We start from the raw sequence: 17,674 nt of genomic DNA, 5'->3' as shown, positions 1-17,674 counted from the left end.
TTTTCGACTCAGGCCTATCCGTAATTAGTCTCTTAATCAGGCCTATCAGTAAAAAGTTTATGATTCAGCTCTATCTCTAATCAGTCTATGAATCACGCCTATCCTCAATCAGTCTGTGAATCAGGCATATACATAACCAGTCTGCGAATCAGGTCTATCTGTAAACAGTCTATGAATCAGGCCTATCCGTTATTAGTCTATGAATCAGGCCTGTCATTAATCACTCTGCTAATCAGGTCTGTTTGTAATCAGTCGATGAATCAGGCTCATCCGTAATAAGTCTATGAATCAGGCCTATCCGTAATCGCTCTGGGAATCGGGCCTATCTGTAATACGTTTATGATTCAGATCTATCTGTAATCAGTCTGTGAATCAAGCCCATCAGTAATCAGTCTGCGAATCAGGCCTATCCGTTATCAGCCTATGAATCAGGCCTGTCAGTAATCACTCTGCTAATCAGGTCTGTCTGTAATCAATCTATGAATCAGGCCTATCCGTAATCAGTCTATGAATCAGGCCTATCTGTAATCAGTCCATGAATCAGGTCTATCCGTAATCAGTCTATGAATCAGGTCTATCCATGATCAGTCAATGAATCAGGCCTATCTGTAATCAGTCTATGAATTAGTCATATCTGTTAGAGGAACAGTATTCAGCGTCACTAAAAGTTACTGACATACTATAACATCTTATAAAACTCTATTTCGAGAATGCAAATCTTAGTGGTGCTCATGTTTAATTGAGCTTTATATAATTATACCTACTAACTGATCAAGCGTATTTGCTCTGTTTAGAATACAGCTTTCTAGAATTGAATTGTATAGTAGAAGTTCAAAACCCTCAAAGTGCCACGGTGATCTTTTCCAGTTTAGAGTGTTAAAATTTCACAGGTCCCAGGGCATAAACAGTTTTGCCGTGGAAATAAGTATCTCTAAAAGATTTGAACAAAATGGGCTATTCATGTGGCCTATGTATGACTTATCAGTGTTTAATTTAAATGTGTACGTAGTACTGCAGCTAATCGTCACAGTTTGGCTCTGTATGTCATTTCGCTGTGCCTACAATGACACTGCTAGCTTTTTCTGCAATGAAAAGAGTTACGGTACACTTAAGCAGGTAGTATTTTCGGTAAGTAACACGTTGCTTTTTACACTATTATATGTCAAAGGAGCAGACAATGACCTTTGCGAAAAATGGTTTGAATATATTTTATTGTTATGAAAGAAACCAACGTTCTCTCATCTTCGACATACGGTATCCCGTACAAAGTATACATGCAAATAGAACCAAAAGGAAGACTTGCATACATAGAAAACATCGAAACCCGTCAAAATGTACAATAACCTCAATTAGATTCATACAATAGCATTATCCTAAAAATTTCACGTAGACATACTCTGAACAGATAAAACAACAAAAGAGTACCACAGAGTTCATACTTGGAACCAAGAGGTATGAGAGTACATGTTATTTTGTAGTTCAATCAAGAGGTAGCCACTCTTAACTTTAGCAAGTGCTCTCTCTCTCTCTCTCTCTCTCTCTCTCTCTCTCTCTCTCTCTATATATATATATATATGTGTGTGTGTGTGTGTGTGTGTGTGTGTGTGTGTGTGTCCTGTAATTTGCAAATCTTAATCACAAAAATTCTTTCATTTACAACATTTTTTATAAACATCCTAACAAACTAGTGAAAAATACACTTTTAAATTATAAATGTTACTTTGAAAGAGTATGTCTAAAGAAGGCACATAGAGATAAACCTGGACAGATAGTCATAATGGAATAAAACCTTGGTTCAAGATGCAGGGGCTAACTCCAAACGTAAACGGTGGCCACAACTAAAATAATTTTAGGACTTTTTGTTTGGGGGGTTTGGAGGGCAATTTGGGGTTTTGGGGTGTTTGGTTTCTTTGTTTGTTTTGTTTCTATTTTATTTATTTTTTCCTTTTTGGGAGGTGGGGGTGTAGGGTAGATAGAACATGAACTTCGTGATATTATGCTTCGAATAAATTTGGTTTCAATCGATGAAGTCCTGCAACAGTTATTGTGTGGGAACTCAGCTGACAGCATACGCGACCGATCATTTAGTTTTTATACAGGGAACAATAACCATTTTTATTTCAATGTTGAACCCATATCCACCCCGAAAAGTAAATGGTGGATCCTTAAGTACTATATGTCCCTATACATGACAAAAAAATAAAAGACATTATTACTTCATAAAGAAAATTCTAGGATTGTGGTTGGTCAATTTTTATGATGTTAAACCAGAATTTCTTTTAAAACATTTTTCTATCCGGGTGTAGGAACCAACAGGGTCATAACTAGCTCATGCGATTTACAATAGAGATTTAAGTCACGTAACTACTTTACACAACTGGTTTATAAAAAACGGTTAATAAACTCCGATTCATAAGTGCAAATGCAATATCAAGTTTAATAAACCAATACACTCAAGTATTTTGTCAAATATAGAAATGAGTTTCTGTATGGTTTATTTTCCAATGGAAATTATCCACCACCACTACCACCACCGAGGGGCTGAGCTGGTATACAAATGCTAATTCTTCAGTCAGTAGGCAAGATTTCTTTTCTCAGTCCAAGGGAGGCCACAACTAGCACGTTGTATGCAAACAGTTGTCTGTCCAGACAGAAATTGCATCAAATATGTTCGTATATGTTATTCGTTCAACAAAGAAACGGAAATAAGGTTCATGGGGTAATACATTAATCACATGATAGACTAACATGTAGCTAATAAAATCAGTGTACTGTACAACTTCGATCGTAAAAGATGAATTGCCTTACCAAGTATCCAAATCGTAAGCATAAGATTTATGATTTGTGGCTCAAACGTCCTTAGTTTAAAATCGTCCGGCATGGAAAGGTTGGCAGCTCTCGCTGAAATCTTGTACTCGGTGTACGATTTGTTTAACACCTGTGTGATTGTGACCTGAGATGAGGGATGTTCAGTGATGCTGGATGTCAATATCATTACCAAGAAACACACGAAAGACATTGTGTGACCTATAAACTTAATGCACGGGATTCTCAGGAACTCGCCAGCCTGAAAAGAAAGGGAAATATTGTGCAGTCATTCAATTTGGTAGGCATATAACTTTAAGCGAATTTTACATTTTCCTCGGTACGGATATTAAAGCACTGAGAATGGAAGTCCAAGTGTTGATACAGATTGATCATAGTTCGTTGGATATTTCAAAGTTTGGTTTGTAGGAACCACGAAATCTACGAAAATTGGTATCATACGATGAAAAGAGAATTCAAAACATTCTATAAGTCTAACTTTATGATTAAAATATGACAATTAGAAAATAAAAACCATCGTTTCTCAAATTCTTATTTTAACTTCTGCAATACAAATACATTTGCGCAGTACTTGTGCGTGGATTATTGCGTCTACTTACCCTTGTCGTTGGTGCAAACCAGTACACGACCGCAAGAAGTGGATAAACGAAGGTAATTATCATCACCATCAGCGAACGAACAAACCAGTTAGATCTCTCAAGTGTCCGAAGATCAGAATACCAAATACTAACAAGCTTCTGTTGACAGCTTGGGTGAGCCACAAACTGAAAAATAAAATACTGGACAATTCATTATGACTAAAATTTCAAAACAATCCCACCAAACAAAACTGATTTTAAAAACAGGAATCGAACAGTAAGAAATATAATGCTTTCCTTTTCAATGCATGATTTATGTCGACCATACAACACATTGATTAAACATTGAAATGTTATGGTAAAATGTTGAAGAGTTGTGAAATTCATGCTACCCAGTAGTGTTTGCCTTACGTGTGACATTTCGTTTGATAACGCAGGTGAGATTTCAATTCCAGTACGTTTTCTGCAGGTGATGTCTTTAAAATAATTGTATTGATGTTGATCATGATGATTGTGTTATTAATAATATTCAAGAGTCATATCTGTATTTTTAATTTTTGTCATCCCATGGAGGAAAAAAAATATAGCAATAAGAAATGCAATAGCTCACAAAATACACTTCTGTAAAGCACATGATTAGTTTTACCTCTCATGAAGCAATGTGGCTTTACAACAAAGTTGTGACCGACACCATTTCAAACATCAAATTAAAACATGAATCATGAAGAATAGTAACAAACAGGTCCCTCAACTGTGAGTTTGTTTCCTTCCCAATCCTTAAATTTTAGACCAAAGTTTAAAAGCCGAGAGTCTAGAACTACAAAGGAATCATTTCATCCACGTGCATATCACTGAAGGTTACACCGTCTCACCTTCATTTCGTTGTACTGTATGGCCAATTTGAGCCTGGCGAGTCGTTCGTAAGTCTCCTGGTGGCTGTCCCGGCCCGTCTTGTCAATCAGCACCTGGAGCTCGTCGTGACCTCTGACCTTGTCCAAAAGTTTCACAACATAGTCACTTAGTTGGTCTGCCAGGGAAAGGTACTCGTTCTGAAATTGAAGGACACACTGTATTGTCCGACCTGACCATTTGTGTATTTTCAGTCAGTGTTGTCCCTTGTAGGATATGGCATGGAGATTCAACATGTATCATCATAGTGAATGATGCTGCCCCGATAATGACACTGCCAGTTTACAAGCTCAACCGCATAACTTAAAATTGCTTTATATTCAGCAAATCATTATTTTATTCATATCAATTGTTCCCTTTATGCGTAACAAAAATGTGCTTGGAACATTAAATAGAATTTACGCATATGTAATTGTTGTCTGCAAAACATGAAAGAAATATACGCTGAATTTTGTAATTATTGTCAAAAATCTTCAAATATAAATGTTTGAAAAAAGATGGTTGAAAATAGACCCCTAAAGGTATCTGCTTTAAGCACCACGTTTATATTATATACACATATCTAACATATTCAACGTGAAGTTTAAATACAATCCACAGAACCATGTCGTCTGCATTGCTCATTCAAGCTCTTCCGTCAGTCTGATCTTTCATCAGCAGGTTTTAGAGTCTAGTAATCTTTCACTGCTTTGTACATGAATTATCTCTGACTTTGTTTCAATACAGGCTCCTTATTAATTTAAAATCACTGCGAGGAAATGGGATCATTGGTGTGACTCTAAAAGGAATAATCACAGAAGGATCCATTTTTACTTGTCATTCTATAACTTAATTTCTTTTTCCATCCTCTGACGAGATTGAACATGTAAGCATGCAGGATGTTATGGACCGTTATCATTATAGCGAACGGCTTCAATGGAGAGAAGACGCATCGTCGAGCGCAGCCAAAAACTCTGCTACTTTAAGATCTGTGATTAGCCACGAACAGTTATCTCCCATAGATTGACTAACGAGGTCTAGCGATTGTAACGTGGTAACATGACCTGGTCAATGTTAACATGTTTCGGTCCTTATTGTTTTTACCGTTAATTTTGTTTTTAATTTTCTATGTTAGGAAAATTGTATAAAGCTGGAAGAAAAAGAAACCAGTTCATTTCTATATTTTACTGTTGTTTTAGTGATACGGTTTGGCATAGTACATTGAAATCAGAAGACGCATCATTTTTCTACCCAAGGCCTTAATGATTAGTTTTCATCAAAAAAAAAAAAAAAATATATATATATATATATATATATATATATATATATATATATATATATATATATATATATATATATATATAAAAGCAACAAATATTCGAGTGCCTTGACCTCTTGAATTGAATGCATGCTGTTTACGAAAACCGAGGAAATAACGACGTGAAAATAGTAAATCCCTTATAAAAGAAACACATATTAGCTCTTTATCAATCAATTTTATTTTAAATAAAATAAACTTTGAAGTACCTGTCCGCATTACAAGCAAAGTCTATACAACATTAATTGCCAGGAATAGCAACTGCAGGAGCAGCATGCAGTTTACTCACGTAATTCCTACATTCATTCACATTTGCAATAAACAATTGACCTACTGAGGATAATTTATCACACTATATAACGTAGTCATGAATATGTACACTTCAGCACCGAAACATACCTCTAATTGTACTGTTCAGTAAGGTCCTTCTATGTAGGTTATGAAGTATATTGCGTGGAAGAATATATATGTTTATGAACTAAAGACAAAACAATCATGATAGAAAAGTATAAAATGTAAGTCGTCACATGAAGACAAAAAGGCCCCAAAAACTTAGACCTACGTACACTTGATTGAAATTGACAAAATTGGCTGCAAACTTGATACATATCCAAGACTAGTCTTACTTTTACTTTTAAACATCAGGACGAGAATTCCACATTTTGGATTTTTCCAGGTTATGTTTTACTTCTATGAAACATTAATGATTATTGATATCGAATTCTTTCCCAAAACAAGCTTGCCTTCTCCATATATCCCAACACAAGCTGTCGTTTCAACCTATTCACTTTCTCCCAACATTTTGATGATCGGCAAGGACAGTTTTCACTCTTTTAAGGTCGAGTCAGCTATAAAAATTTAAATCTACAAAATATTATTTAAGTTGCTATTACATTAACAGAGTTAATTTATTTTCACTTGGTTAAGTCACTGCGTTATTTTATGAAAATACAAATGGATCCAAATCTTTTCTGATCGCTAATAGAAATCATTCTTTATAGTCCCGTTCAAATAATCGATTGATCTTAACCTTAACATATGTTAAAATGTAAATCTTATAATATAACTAGAATGAAATTTTGAATGCCAGGGTCCCGCAAACATCGTATGACAGGGGCGATAATCCGCTACGCTTTTTTTCACCCATGATTTCCCGCTATATGATTTACTCGTTTCTCGTGGTATGCATATAAAATATGCCGTCCATCAGCTATTAAAAAAATATCGGGTACATCAAGGGAAGAGAGAACTACTGAATTGGCCAACTCAGTCAATATTAACAGCCTTGATGGGTCAACATACTGCGAGAAGTTTTTCCTCTCATGGACTGGTTAAACAAGGTTTATATATATATTACAGAGAAACGACTAAATGATATCGCATGCAGCCACGGGTGAAAACACAGTTGGTAGCGGATTTTACCATGGTTCGCGTCGATGGACCCTCTTCTCTCTTTGTATATGTCTCCCTGTACCATCTCCTCGAAAGGTCTATACTTTTTATCGATCCAGCTTTAAAATTAAAATTGTCAGAGTTTTTCAAAATCAATTTAAGTGATTTTTTAAATATATGTGTGTTAATTCGCAGCATGATTTATTAGACACCATACGCATGATCTTGATCACACTATCCTCCTTACTGTTGACATATACAATTATGTTATTGTAGCTAGACATCTTTTGCAAAGTATTCATTACGAATGTTCAAAAATAGTGCCAGGACGTATTGATAAATTAAGCTATTTTTTTCGGTTCATACAAGCAAAGAAACTCAAAAGGGCATGGCCAATCATATTGATACAAATCATAATGAAAAAATAAAACAATTAATTACTATCTAATGATATTCAAAATGGTATTAATTATATAAGTAGTTTGATCTGAAAGAATGTGACTTGGGTCCAAATACGTTTATACTTTACTCATGAGCTGTTAAAAATTAAATTGATGAATGAGGACGTTTAAAAAGTCCTTTCGTTGAATCTCCTTTTGTCGAGATAAACCGCCAATATATGGGGTATTAGCGTAGGCCTGGTATCAGGAATTACATAATGCTACGTAGTGCAGGATGTCTGACGAGACTAAATTACACAAAATATATTAAAATAATGGAGATTACAAGTAATTTTAAATTAAAATAACTCACAAGCTATTACTTGTATTTTGATCATATTTAAATATATGTTATATTGTAAACGATAACTTCAAAACAAAACAATCTGCAAACTAGTGGAATTGAGATCCTAAGGAAGTTCTTATTCATTTATGTTCAAGTCTTACCATTCTTTTGCAACTAATTGAAAGAAAGTAAATACGACAGAACAATATATAAAATGTGAGTTTAAGCAATTAAAAGTTATAAAAGTCAGGACGCTTTAGCACGAAAGAAAACCAACGTTTACTAGCCTTTTATTATCGCATTGGCTGAATATTTGAAAATTTTCAGTGCAAGCAAACAAGTTATCAAGTCAGTTTAATATTTACAGCTGCCAAATTATATATATATATATATATATATATATATATATATATATATATATATATATATATATATATATATATATATATATATATATATATATATATATATATATATATATATATATATTGTGTTATGCTTATATATACAAAATATACAACTTAAAAATAATAATGCAGTTTACACTTCAAAGTGTATCATATGATATCCCCATTGTTTCCAACTGTTGTAATGTATGAAAACGGTTATAACTATCCAATCTGGAGAAATGTATTAAATAATATTTGCAACATTTTCTAACACATCACGGCTAGTAATTACCAGTCCAATTCACATCATATGTATATATATATATATATATATATATATATATATATATATATATATATATATATATATATATATATATATATATATATATATATATATATATATATATATATATATATATATAATCTTAGCACATCGTGACTTGCAAGCTTCGTTGTCTAAGTTTGTACGATCTCTCACTGTCCTTCAACCGCAATTATCAACAGTCATATATATATGCTGTAATCCTGCACTCCTTTCAACCTCAATTATCAACAGTCATATATATGCTGTAAATCTGAACCCCTTTCAACCTCACTTATCAACAGTCATATATGTGATGTAAATATGTTCCCTTTTCAACCTCAATTATCAAAAATCATATATATGCTGTAAATCTGTACACCTTGCAACCTTAGTTACGAACAGTTATATATATATATATATATATATATATATATATATATATATATATATATATATATATATATATATATATATATATATATGCTGTACATCTGTACGTCTGTACCCCTTTCAACCTCACTTATCAACAGTCATATATATGCTGTAAATATGTACCCCTTTCAACCTCAATTATCAACAATCATATATATGAGGTAAATCTGTACCCCTTTCAACCTCACTTATCAACAGTCATATATGTGATGTAAATATGTACCCCTTTCAACCTCACTTATCAACAGTCATGTATATGCTGTAAATCTGTACACCTTGCAACCTTAGTTACGAACAGTTATATATATATATATATATATATATATACTGTACATCTGTACCCCTTTCAACCTCACTTATCAACAGTCATATATGTGATGTAAATATGTACCCCTTTCAACCTCACTTATCAACAGTCATGTATATGCTGTAAATCTGTACACCTTGCAACCTTAGTTACGAACAGTCATATATATATGCTGTACATCTGTACCCCTTTCAACCTCACTTATCAACAGTCATATATATGCTGTAAATATGTACCCCTTTCAACCTCAATTATCAACAGTCATATATATTATGTAAATATGTACCCCTTGCAACCTTAGTTATCAACAGTCATATATATGCTGTAATTATGTACCCCTTTCAACCTCACTCATTAACAGTCATATATATGCTGTAAATATGTACCCTTTTCAACCTCAATTATCAATAGTCATATATATATCCTGTAAATATGTACCCCTTTATTACGGATACCTGACTATGGATCTGTCTTAAATAAGGAGTATATGTCTATTCAGTTGTAGACAAAATAACCATTTCTTGACACAAGAGGTTCGGGGAAAATATCCAATATGACGTCAACGGTCTGACTCTTTCTCTCTCTCTCTCTCTCTCTCTCTCTCTTTATATATATATATATATATACATACATATGTATATATATATATATATATATATATATATATATATATATATATATATATATATATATATATATATATATATATATATATATATATATATATATATATATATATATATATATATATATATAACACGAGGGTACAAAAACGGTTTTACCATTAAGTGATGTCACTGTTAAGTTTTTGTTAAAAAACTTATCTTATCAAAACAATTAACTTTCTAAGAGCTGCATACCGAAAAGTGAGACCAGGCTATTGCAACTAAAGAGATGGAGCTCATAAAAATCAAATAAGAACAGAGATGGGACTGATGAAAAGTCGTTATACCTTATAGTACTTTTCAACTTTTGCCACACCACGAAGTTCACGTGCCAGCTCAAAAGCTGTGAGTACTGGGTCTTTGCTTGACAGTGAAATATATGCACCACTTGCTAAACCTCGATATGCATTGAGTCTGGATTTGGACAGTCGAAGTTGATCAAACTCCAGCTTATTGCTGCATTCTTGACAATTACAATAGTAATGGTGGGGTTTTGTTATTGTCTCTCCCCGCAGAAGGAGAAGCTGCACGATTTCAAACTGATTCCTCTCGGCAGCGAGAATCAACGGCGTAATATCCGATGAGAAAGGGGAATCCTCACTGGCTTTGTTGAAAAAATAATCCGTCTCCCCAAAACGCTTGTTTTCTTTCTTGACTCCTCTGTATTTTGGATGCTTTAGAATAGATTCTGCAATTTGTTCATGACCAGCGCTTATAGCTTGAAGCAAGGCTTCGTGGATGTTGGCAAGATTGCTTCTATCTAGGAGCAATTCAACTACCTGCAACGAAATAGGTACATTAACTTTCTTTTCGAATCCTGTATATCTTAGTTGTATGCATTGTTTTTATCAAGACCTTTCAATCTTAAATCGTAGCTAACTAGACAATATTTTCACATAATGAGAATCATTATACAAATTAATTTTGATGATACAAGAATCTTGCTCATGCACGTATATAATCACGCAAATTAAAAAAAATAGTCAAACATTGAACCATCTTTTATAATTCTGGTAATTGGAGTTCTTTTCAAATTTATTAGTAACGTATCATAGGTGAGTAGCCCAAAATAATGCTCTGTCTCCAAAGGGCTATACAAAGGGTAACTTTAGCCGAATGAAATGTCTTCTAATTTGGTTTTTATAGTTGTTTGACAATGTAAGGGGAACCTTTAATTATTTTCATAAAAACTTACATTTTCATTTAATTGAACGTGTACTGATTAGAAGCATATAAAGATACAATTTCCGGTTTTGGTATGATTAAAATAAGATTGCTGTAGTAAGAAATAGGAAGCGTTTGAAGTAAGGACCTATGAAAGACCCTGAACAGTACCGTGTTTGATTCTGTGGGAACAAGAGAAATAAAAATCAAACTATAAAAGGATAAGTACAAAAATTATATCATAAACACAACGAAACCTTAATGATCTTTAATTATTTTGTTTTTGTGGGTTTACATCATTGTTCAGCACATGATACATGGCGGACAATATATATGAGAAAACCTCGGGAAGAGCCACCAATAAACAGCAAGCTTAGTTCAAGTTTCTTTCACATACCCACGTTGGCCAAGCTGAGACTAGAACCCACGCTGGCTGAGGTCAAAGGTCAGTTACCTGTAAAGTCGATGGAACGCAATAGATCACTCAGCCACCCAAAGCCCATGAAAGCATACTTGAATATTTAAAATGTTAAAAGCAGGGAAGTTTAGCTCCTTCAACGATTACATATGGAGCTCTACTTCTACTGAGTCTTTGGACACTGCAGACATGTTCAATAATTTCTTCAGAGTGTCTTTATCTCCAATCCTGTAGAGAATTTACCAAATATACACGATTTCATTCCATCCGCTGATCCTTTTAACAAAATAAGCATTACATGTACTGAAGTATATACAGTTGTGAGTGAACTTCATGTAAAGAAGGCCTGTGGTTTTAATAATGCATCCGGTATTGTTTTAAAAGCATATGCCGATGAATTAATTGCACCTTTATACAAAACTATTTAAAATGTTTATAAAGTCCGGGTATTTTTTGATTCCTCAAGATGGTCAATGTGATTTTGATTTTTAATCCCGGTGATACAAATATTGCCTCAAATTATAGACCCGTGTCACTGGTACCGATCCAAAGGGTTTGAAAAAATGTAAAGAAGCCTCTTTCATTTTTTATTTATCCCTGCCAGTATGGCTTTATGCCAAAGCTTTCTACAGTAACCAGTTTAGCAAGTTTCAATGATTTTATTTCAAAACCAAGAAAATGATGACAAGTCACAAGCTCACTGACTTTTCCAAAGCGTCTGATTCCGCGTCTCGCAAACCGTTTTAGCATGTATGACTGGTAATATTCCTAACTAGTTTTTCTGTTTGTGAGACATATATGAATTAGTTGCTGTAAATAATCGAGATTCAGACTCGTAAGATATAATTATTTATGCCTTAGGGGTCCATTGGTGGGGGGGGGGGCTAAAAATAATTTGTATTGTGTACATAAATTATCTCCGTTCAGTTTTAGAGCACTCCAAGTGTTTCATTTGCTGATGACGGAAAGTTTTTAAATCTTATAGGCAGATTAGTAATTGTGATGTCTTTTAAGTTTTACTCTTCTATCTATAGATACACATCAATATTTTCTACACCTTGTCGCAACTATATATCTCAGAAGCCTGGTATTTCTAAAAGTTCCTCAAATTTGTACTATCTTTGAGATTAGATCTGAGTTTGCCATAAATTCTATATATACAAAGCATGTACCAGTTTGATATATTTCCTACTTCTGTAAAGTTACACACTTTATGACAGACTGGATCATTCTAACGAGTGTAAGTATTCAAAAATTCAGCATATACAACATCATTTTGTGTTAACTGCTCACGTGAGGCCTGACACGTGCTTGAAAGTTAACAACATTTAGCATTATGCTCGAGATACCATATGTCTATTGAAATTCGAACGAGAGCTTGGATGTCTGAGAGGAAAGCCAATTAGCAGACATGTTCATGCTGGATTAGAACTATTGTTGTCTGGAAGTGAAAATGGATTTTTAGATAGCCATTGATGTACTAATTTTCATCCTAAATGGCAGATAATTGGCTTGGATGACTGACAAAAAATAGGCAATTAGGAGATATATTCACATTAGATTAGAACAACTGCTATCTGTAAGCGAAGATGAAAATTTAGGTTAACTGCGTGTGTAATTGTTTGCTTCAAAGAGGCTAGATGGTCCCCTGGAATATTCCTGCCAAACAAACGGAAGGCAAATTTTCTTAATGTTCTGCCCCTGTTTCATATTCATTGGGTGATACGTTAGAAATGGACAGTACTAGTCATATGACAGTAATTAGATTTTAAGACAGAAATTTTTGCCATTTATGTATCATGCATTCCAAAGAAAAGAATAACCTAACATCGGTACTTTGTCCCCTTGGTCGCATTGTATTTAGAGACTCTTATTATACGGTACACCTCAGAGAAAGGAAGAATATAACATTGATAATTATAAACGTGATTGATAATTATTTATCTTTTGATCTTAAAATCTAAAGTGTATTTAGTTAAATTAATTTTCAATAGAACTATCCAGTACCTTCCTTAGAATTCGATAAGATAAGTAATGAAAAGTAACTTAGAAGACTGTTCAGAATACAAGAACAAAATAATTCATTATAAGAAACCTTTACCAGTCATTATCACATCTAGTTAAGTCAAATGTACACTAATGGCGAATAAAACGGATTACTATCAACAGTTTGAGGGGAGGATCCAGGAAATCCTTAATGGGCAACGTAAACAATTATGCAGTGAGTCTGGGTATGGAATCCCTTGCTGGGGCTCAGGTGCTAAGCCCAGAAAGCTACTGCATTTTTTAAGCGTTTCCATGGCATAGTGTTTATCCTCTCACTGTAAAGAAAGCTTAATCTTTTAAACAGTCGGGTTGTTTAGCTCTCATTTGTAAAAGGATCGCGCACCGCCCCAGCCTCCTGTCCAGTTCCTGTATTTTCCGCTTAGTAATAACTGCTCTAACGGCAGAACTAATTGCTACCAAACTTGTTGGAGTACGACGACAGAAAGGAATGAAGGGTAATGCTGTGATCTTTCTGTCATTTTACCTATTTTACTGAGAGATAAAAAATAAAATAAAGGCCAAGAAACATCACAAAATAGAATCAACATGTCAGATTGAAAATATAATTATATCCTATTTGTAACCCCGTATTTTCTAAATCGCTACTTTTTTGTATATAAAAAACCCCATCCTACTCATTCCACAAAATGTCACAATAATGAAATCCTACGTTTAGACAGAGCTCTGAAGTCAATGTGCAATGATGAAAGGTAACTAAAATTTCTGGTCAGATCATAAATGGCACTAGAACAAAATACTATGTATCAATGACCTTGACCTTGACCTTGAAGATAAACGTTTTAGTAGCGATATACTATATACCGTGAAAATGAGTAATACTAATGTACCATACACAGTTCATCGCGAACCTCAAACCGCGTGTATGATATAAAGCATAAATAAATAAACCTTAAAATATTGACATATGACTTTCACTTTGACGATTAAAATACACTATTCTGATGACAATATATAAGTGTACCAAGTTAAAAATATTGACCTTAAACAGCTATTAAGTTCGATAGTATAAAAGAAAATAGTGACATGTAACCTTAAATTGAAGACAGGGTCCCTCAGTGTGGTACGCGACATACCTTCTAGTGATTATTTAGTTTTATTCTATGTTCCTTTCAGTGATCAATACATTACAACATTATAATGACCTTGAAGATATGACCCATTGTAGTAAGCAACACACTTACTAATGATGACATCCAAGGGGCATCACCGTAATGTCAACCGCTCTATACAGTGGCACAGCAAGTGTGACAGAAAATATGTAGCCGTGATCTTGACCTTAAATATAAGAATCCGAATGTGGTCTTCTATATACGTATATTAAATTCGATCCCATTATTCCCCAAGACTCCACAGACGGACTGTTAGACGGAAAACTTCAAATATTGACCTTTGCCCTTGACCACCAAGATAGAGTCCCAATGTGGTTTTTGACATTACTTCTACTCTCAAAAAAGGAATCTAAACTTATAGAGCAGAAATTGTTATTGGAAATTAAAATATTGAGCCTTGATCTTGAAGATAGGAAACACAATGTGGCATGCAGCAGACAGTGTATGAATGATCCGCGAGAATGTAAAGTGTATTCCCTTAATCATAAACAGCTGTAATGTAATGGAGGAGAAAGGTGAACAACGTGTATTGAGGCATGATGTGGCACATGACACACGTTCTAGTGATGATGTATAACATATCAAGTTTGATATTCTTAATCTGAAACGGCTTCAAAATTATAGAGGAAGGGAATTCGTTGTGGAAACATAGAATATTCATTTGTGCCCTTCACCCTGCATTTATTGTTGTTGCTACTTTGGGTTTCCCGTCATTTCGCAGTGCATGATAACCTATACACTGCGTCCAGTATAACTGGTGGAAAAAGAACCCAGAAAAAGCCCGATAAGAACCACGTACCCACGGTTAGCTGCTGGCAAGCTTTCTCATATACCCACATTGACCATGCCCGAGACTCAAAGCTATGCGGACAGCTGTGCCCTTGACCATGGATTAATAACCCGTGTGATACGCGACACACCTTTGAATGATGATGCAATTACGCCGCATTTCATTTATTTAATCAAAGGCGGCTTGAACGTTAAAGAGCTGAACGAAAGTATCTCGAACGGACTGAAAAGGGAATATTATGTCAACCTGCTCTTCGCGAATAAGGCGAAGGAGAAACAAGTTGGTTGGTTATATTAGGATTTAACGTCATATCTCAGTGCATGATAGGCTATATACGGTGACCATTATAACGGGTGGCGGAAGAATCCGAGAAAACCCTGGTAAGAACAACCGACCCACGGGAAGCTATTGCCATCTTTCTCATATCCGAATTGGCAGAGCTCGAGACTCGAACCCACGAAGATAGGGGTGAGATTGCGTTGATCGGTAACGGCGAACGCTTTTGACCTCTCGGCCACCCGAGGCAAATAGTAGCAGAAACTCAAACAGTCATCAGGTCATCATATGACTTTTGATATGCTGAAATGTGTATACGTGTGTACAATACATTGCTAATCATATATGTACCTGTTGACCTCTGTATTTATTTATATGAATCCATTTAAAATCGGTGTATGCGTGTGCAAGCATACTTGTGTGTGCAAGTGACTCTTTTAGAATACAACCTGTTTTAACAAAATTAAGACCACATCTTAGATGGGTCTTTTATTACCAAATTTACTATCTTCGCTAACTAGCTTATCCTTCTTCTTCTTCTTCTTCTTCTTCTTCTTATTATTATTATTATTATTATTATTATTATTATTATCTGCATTTAAATTTCAGATGATATTTCCATTCACTTGGATTTGTTATTACCTCCAGATGTTCGTTTCCCACGGCAAGACGTAGAGGTGTACGCCCAAGAATATCACAAAAGTCCACATTTAACGTTGGATGTTCCTCCAGGATCCGCTGGACAGTTGGAATGTCACCAAACTCCGCGGCAAAGATGAAATCTTCTTCCACTGTAGACAACTGAAAAGGAGATCGATGTTAGGGACAGAGTTTTTCAAGTCCTTGACTCCTGGCCTTTTGTTGCAGTATGCGCACTAAGTCATCAAAAGATCTTCTAGAGTTTTAGATGGTGTCTTACATAATTGATAATAGTCTTCTTACACAATAGATATACATTATTAAAGCCTGGTCAATACTTATTTTCTTTATTGTAGTTAACATTGCTAAATAAACTAATTATATAAAATTGTGACCAATACAACTGTAGAATTACAAAGGACGTGCTTATGAGCTCAATGTTTGTCTTTCTAGCAAAACAGGTATGTATTATATAAGTCGACCAATGTTTATGACCTTCAGGATTTTTTTCCTAAATTTTAAACCGACTTTAGAATACGAAACATATTGTCAGTGTTGAAAGCACGAGACAAGTAGAAAAAGAATCGAAGGCACATATAGCAATATTGAAGTCTAATTACGTTATTAAATTGTATAATGTATTATATAAGAAAGGTCACATGTGAGTCATATGTTTAAGCTTTAAATGAGACATACAATATTAACCGGCTTTAATCAACAAGATACAGTCAAACGTCAACTATCCACACTCATCGAAAACGGTCGTTTCAACAAATTAGAACAGTAAGAAAGAGAAAGATGTAGATCAAGTGGAAACGAGCAGATATTTTGAAATGTCCATAAAGAGAATCCACAGGTCTGTAACAGGGCTCCTTGTCGTTGTCTTCAAACGATGTTTAATTGGTTATGGACAGTGAAATATGTGCATGATTGATGTACATACTATCGATATTTTATTGTAGTTAAAAATGCAACAACTTTTTGGGTTGTATATTTCACATTGGATATATAAAATCGTGCATATAAATTTCTCTGAATATATATTCTTTGTGCCACCACCTATTCGTAAAATAAGCAGCCCACTAATGACAGATTGTTACATTTCCAAAGCCATGGTGTAAACACACAATTTTAAATAGTGCAAAGCATTCACTACTTACTTTTCCACCTTTTTACCCTTTTTTTCCCAAACTGGTGATTGTTTAACATATTGTGCAATGTCACTTCGTTTTGAAATTTTTAAATGTTTACATTTCATCACAATTCTTGAAAACTTGTACAGTCTTACCTGTACAACTCCCATGCTTTCTTATAACTACTTAAAAGATATACATTTATATTACACAATTTCATTTATATTTTTTTCAAAGAGCAACAAAACAT

The 17,674-nt window shown here is 34.2% G+C and overlaps 1 protein-coding gene across 1 annotated transcript in view; it reads right to left on the bottom strand.

The window, feature by feature from the left end:
• Window positions 1–17,674, bottom strand: part of LOC149782895 (short transient receptor potential channel 7-like) — a 129,157-nt gene that overhangs the window by 17,488 nt on the left and 93,995 nt on the right. Inside the window, exons 3-7 of the mRNA XM_089934443.1 lie at window positions 16,295–16,453; window positions 10,116–10,607; window positions 4,277–4,453; window positions 3,426–3,590; window positions 2,809–3,067 (exon numbers count right to left, since the gene is read on the bottom strand). Of these exons, the coding sequence (XP_089790569.1) occupies window positions 2,809–3,067; window positions 3,426–3,590; window positions 4,277–4,453; window positions 10,116–10,607; window positions 16,295–16,453 (1,252 nt within the window). The remainder of the gene's footprint in view (window positions 1–2,808; window positions 3,068–3,425; window positions 3,591–4,276; window positions 4,454–10,115; window positions 10,608–16,294; window positions 16,454–17,674) is intronic.

Source organism: Sinohyriopsis cumingii, chromosome 15 (assembly GCF_028554795.1).
Source record: "Sinohyriopsis cumingii isolate HCF-2022 chromosome 15, ASM2855479v2, whole genome shotgun sequence".
NCBI lineage: Eukaryota > Metazoa > Mollusca > Bivalvia > Unionida > Unionidae > Sinohyriopsis > Sinohyriopsis cumingii.
This window is presented reverse-complemented; position numbering and strand designations above follow the sequence as displayed.